The sequence below is a fragment of the Wolffia australiana genome, chromosome 5 (assembly GCF_029677425.1).
Source record: "Wolffia australiana isolate 7733 chromosome 5, ASM2967742v1".
NCBI classification, from domain to species: Eukaryota; Viridiplantae; Streptophyta; class Magnoliopsida; order Alismatales; family Araceae; genus Wolffia; species Wolffia australiana.
The window spans coordinates 20087523-20092611 of NC_135839.1; the positions used below are offsets into that span (position 1 = coordinate 20087523).

General features: G+C 38.9%; 1 protein-coding gene across 1 annotated transcript; it reads right to left on the bottom strand.

Moving 5' to 3' along the window:
• Nucleotides 1-280: 280 nt before the first annotated feature.
• Nucleotides 281-3790, bottom strand: LOC144703764 (S-adenosyl-L-methionine-dependent methyltransferases superfamily protein). Its single transcript, XM_078576022.1, has 13 exons — nt 3516-3790; nt 3392-3450; nt 3248-3298; nt 2979-3108; nt 2682-2767; nt 1733-1831; nt 1602-1655; nt 1305-1449; nt 1155-1216; nt 988-1075; nt 844-927; nt 606-767; nt 281-536 (listed from the first exon to the last, which is right to left on the bottom strand). The coding sequence occupies exons 1-13, from the start codon at nt 3727-3729 to the stop codon at nt 334-336; spliced, it is 1437 nt and encodes a 478-aa protein (XP_078432148.1). The 5' UTR covers nt 3730-3790; the 3' UTR covers nt 281-333.
• Between the last annotated feature and the right edge of the window lie 1299 nt (nt 3791-5089).

Below are 5089 nucleotides of genomic sequence, written 5' to 3' on the forward strand. Positions count from 1 at the left end.
CCTCTCCTTTAATTATCTTGTTTCAACTTTTACACCACCTTCTCTTTTTTATCCTCACATTCTTACAGGCATTCCATTGCTTTCTGTTCTTGTATTACATTAGTCTTATCTTCCTTTGAAAATCTTCTAGTAGTTATTATTTTCTTCTTAATTTTCCCAATTTACTTGGAACATTTTTCCCATTAGTGGCATTATCTACAGCCCATTTTTCCTTTATCGCAGCCCAAAGTCCCTTTATTATTTTATTATCACCTTAATATGATACTCAGAAGCGCTTGGCTCTCATAACTGCAAGGAATTTGGTGAGATTCAAAAAGTTCAAAATACATTAGATCAATTCCTGCGTTGCAATGAAGCAAAAGACAAGTTTCCCAGCAAGTGCATGGACAAAGACCGTGTTCTTTTGACTCCAAAGGACTGCCGCTGACGAACCAACCTCTTGGTGCCACCATGGCTTTCATCTTTCTCCTTCACAAAGAGAGCGATGAAGAATCCATCCATGGCGTCGGATTCATTTGTTCTGACAAGGTGCTCAGCTGAACACCGCAAGAAAATGAAGATATCATCAAATTGCAAAAGCCATGGATGAAGGTGGAGGTACTTACACCCATCAAAGACTGGTAATCCTCGACGATGCCAGTCCGGGAACGGAGTCCCCAGCCTGAAACCAAGGGAGGATGCCAGAGGAAGAACAGAGGATACAACATCCTCGTTCTCTGCTTGGAAGATAGAGCAGGTGCTGTACACTACTTTCTCCACCGAAGGAACTACGCATTTGGGGAAGAACGAATTCAGAACAAGTTCAGAAAGTTCAGATTTTTTCATCAGGTTTTCTCTTCTCACAGGATAGAGCGTGGGCAAGGGCCTTCTTCTGGAAAGCTGCGAGCTTCATCACTCTTTCGCTGCTGGCTGCGGTTATCTCATGATCTATGGCATAGAGGTAATTATTGCATTAATTTGTTGAATTTATTAATTTAATTTGCATACCTTTGCTATAAGACGGAAGCAGATAATCTAGCCTATCTGTTGATGTCCCGGAACCTGAACATGATGGGTCCAGGAGAATTGCCCGCACCTGAGAGAAATGAACAGGATTCAAAGGATTAATTTTGCTTCTAATCACATATGTAAAACTTTACTCTTTGGCACCGCACCTCAGAATATAACGGGTCCAAAGGGTTGATTTTTAGAAAGTCACTGTGCACTATGTGAATGTCTTTGCCAAGCTAAGGTCGATCATTCCGATCAAGTGCAGACAGTATAAATAAACTCTGGATCTCATCTAAAATTAGAGAAAAGGATACTTGTAGCTCCTGAACGGCTGACAGTTGATTCCAAGCTTCTGATCCTCCCGCAATGAAGTTCACAGGCTATGACTTGTCCACTCCCTTTCATGAGCGCAGCCAGGTGGATAGTTTTGTTTCCTGGGGCGGAACAGGCATCAAGAACCTTTGCAAATCAGTGAGAAATTAGAGTGAGATGATGCCCACGTTAATGTCATATGAAACGAATAGCAGTCTACATTTTGTTTTCTTTATTTATTCTTACTAGGATTTAATTTTTCAATGTTAGATGGATTTTAATACTGTTATTTCCCTCACCTTCCACCCTGGTTCTGGCATTAGGGCAGCGGCAGCCATTGAACTTGATTTTCCCTGGTTGAAAAAAAATATAGCAGATCCGAAGAGGATTCCAAAGTTAAGTGAGATTTAAATGCTATGATTTATCTTACTTGAAGAAAGACACTTCCGTCTTTCACTAGTGAGTGGTCGTGCAAGTCAGTGCCAGGAGGTAGGACCAACAAATCCGGGACTATCTCATCTTTATTCACCTATACATATAGGCAACACAATAAACAGATTATAAATAGAGAATAGACAGATCGATTATAGTTTCAGCTGAATATAGAGAATGCCAATGATTTGATCCTATACCCCAAAAGGTATTTTTAGCATTTTCAGCCTATTATGGGCATTTTAGTCACATTTGATACTTCAGCTTAGGTTGTTTCCTTTCCTCATAAATGTTTGTCACCGTCCCTTGATGAGGCAGTCAATAAGAACAGTAAGATCTGTCACTTGGCTCATTATCACAATCCTGTCTGTCACAGTCCCGTCCCCTAATCAAGGTAGGATCGTCTTCCAATCACTAGCACCTCAATCAGTTCTCTTTCAGTCCTTGATGATCCCCATCCTAGCGATCGTCAGCCATCATCGCATCTTCAGGTAGCTTGTTCCCTGTCGATCCCAGCCTCTTCTCCATTCAATCTCTCTGCCAATAATTCCTGTTCTACTCTCCAGCCGCAGGAACATCTACCCTTCTCCTCCATCAACCCACTGCAATATAAACCTTAATCAAGGTTCGTATCAGCAAATAAGGGCAAGCAGCTAAACTCCCCCATCTCTAAAGGTCCAAGAGTTCAAAAATGAAAATGTGTCAAGAGTTTACATGAAGCCAATTTCAGTTTGTGAGAGAACCCTGTCAAGGTTATTTCTGGCATTTGCCTTCTGGGTGGTTTCCCTAAAATTTTATGTTTAGCAATGTTCTCTTAAAGTCTTTGCTCCTCTTCACTATATTCTCTGTATCTCGGATCCATGCACAGAAAATCCAGGAAAAGCTAAGTCACTGCACAAAATAAAAGGAAGTCTGACAAACCAATGAGTCCAGAGAAAGATACATACCACGAAATCTTTTTCTAGTTCCATAATGGCGGTGTGGACATCAAGCTTTAGGGTATTTACACGTACGTATCGAGGTTTGGTCAATCCTAAAATACAATGAAAAAACTCCATGAATAAGAATCAATGAGACTTCAAACAAATAGCAATCCTGCAGAATTAAATCAAACTATAACAGAGTTGATCAACAGTGACCACGAAGAGCATATAAATATTTTTTCTGTAGAATATCAAACCAGAGAAAAAAAATTCCATAAAGGAACAATGGAAGAAAATCGTTCAAAAAACACTGAGTCGAACCAGGATTTTTTTGAAGCAAGTCTCCAGGAGATTTAACATTCCCTTTCGCACATAGTCTCTGTAGAACATGACTCAGAGAATTCTTCTGAAGCAAGAGAAACTTCTCCACATCACCCACCATACCAAACGCCTGCCAAAAACACTAACCAAAATCATTCAAGAATCAACAGAAAACAATAGGAATGCCAGCAATCGACCAATTTATTCTGACATGATCTGGGGAAGCTCTAAATAAGATTGTATCATATTCTGACAAAAAATGAGAGGACCTTCCCAAAGAGTAGGTCGTACGCCGTGACGAACATCATCTCTTCTTGCCTCTAGAGAAATAAAAAGAAGAAAGTAAAGTCTAACCGGGTGCCAAGAAGAGTGCGACAGTAACGAGGGGAAGACAAAATAATAAAAAATTCCACCTTCCACTTTCCTTTAAGCAGGTCGGCTCCCGCAAGAACCTCCTTGAGCAGCGGAAGACCTACAAAACAGAAATAAATTGAGCAGACTCGATACTTGATCAGGCGATGGCCGAGAAGGGATTACATTTAAGGGTCTGGCAAACGAGAGCGAGAGTGGCCTTCTTGTTCCGCACTGACGGCCCGTAAACGAGGGATTTGATCGATCCGGCGGCTCTGCGGCGAGCGTCGCCCTCGAGAACGCATTTCAAGACCTTAGCTGCCTCCCTGCGAGCGAAGTACGCAGAGCGCTCTCGCCCCTTGCAGCTAGAAACCCCCCCCAAGCCTTCCTTCTTCATCATCTGCTATGGCGGAAGGGAGAACAAGGGGAAAACTGTTGGTTTTGTACTCAATTGAAGTTCTTACCCTTTTGAAGTCTCAAGTACTTAAAATACTACTGCATTCAACGTGTGACTTGACCTTTTAATGTATGTGAGTAGACTGTATTCCTTGTTGGTTTTGTCAACCATTGCATGTTCATTTAGAAGCATTAATTTAGTTGAATAGCAACTATCTCAACTTCCCATCAACATTGATGTGCATTAAATTTTTTTTTGAAGTCCACTAAAATGAACCCATCTGTTCATATAATGTGATTATCTTTGTCAAAAATGAAATATATGAACTTCCCATGAAGTCTGAAGTAATTTTAGTACATTCAAATTTTGTGTTGACCTATTCCTCTCTTTATGTGCACAGTATCCTGAGACACCCCTCAGGTCAAATGTCAATCCATTCAGTTATACATTTTCTCTTTTTAAATTATGATTTTGTGAACTTCCCATGAAGTCTGATGAACATCGTGTGGGGATTCAAAAGTTTGTGTTTAGCTACTGCTCTCTTTATAATCGTATTAAAATATTATATTTTTCAATTTTGTCCAGCCATCCAGTGTTAACTCATATTAGAATATTATATTTTTCTATCAAGAAATTTATAAACTTACAACTAAGTCTGAGATGCTTAATAATTTACATTCAATGTTGTGTCGTCATTTATTCTAATTATATCAAGATAATCAATATCTGAAAAGCATAATACAGCCAGATTTATTTTTTACTTTGAATTATTGAAATTAAAATCTCAATCATCCTAGAGTATCTATAGAATATTTACAAATCAATGAAAAACACAATTCTAACATGCATGCCTTTTTTGCCCCCATCATCCTTTTGCAACTCCTCTCAACATCGTTGTTGTAAACTTGAAAATTAGATTCCCGATCTTTGTCTTCAACATATTTCAAGGGAAATGATGGGCACTCTCCAACTAAGGTATTTATTTGTGAAATGTGAGAGGATTGAGCATTACATATCAAGAAATAATGATGGTTATGTTTCTTTTATACTTTGTTTTCGTTTAACTGGGTGATGTGCTAATTACTCTGGTTAACCCCTAGGTCAACTCATGTTCAATCATGTAAAGACATCAAAACCATTTTAGTATATAGTTAAAATGCAGATATAAATAATTTTGGAATACATTACAATGAGTCAGCACCTAGTATTCCTGAAAATGAAGATAGATGGCTTCGGGCATCAAGGTCACATCTAAGCCATTCAATTTTAAGCTAAGATTTTTAGGACTGGAATAATTATGTACAAACTCTTTTTTAGAGAGTGGATTGACTGGATTTGATTAAAAATACTCAAATGACAAGGT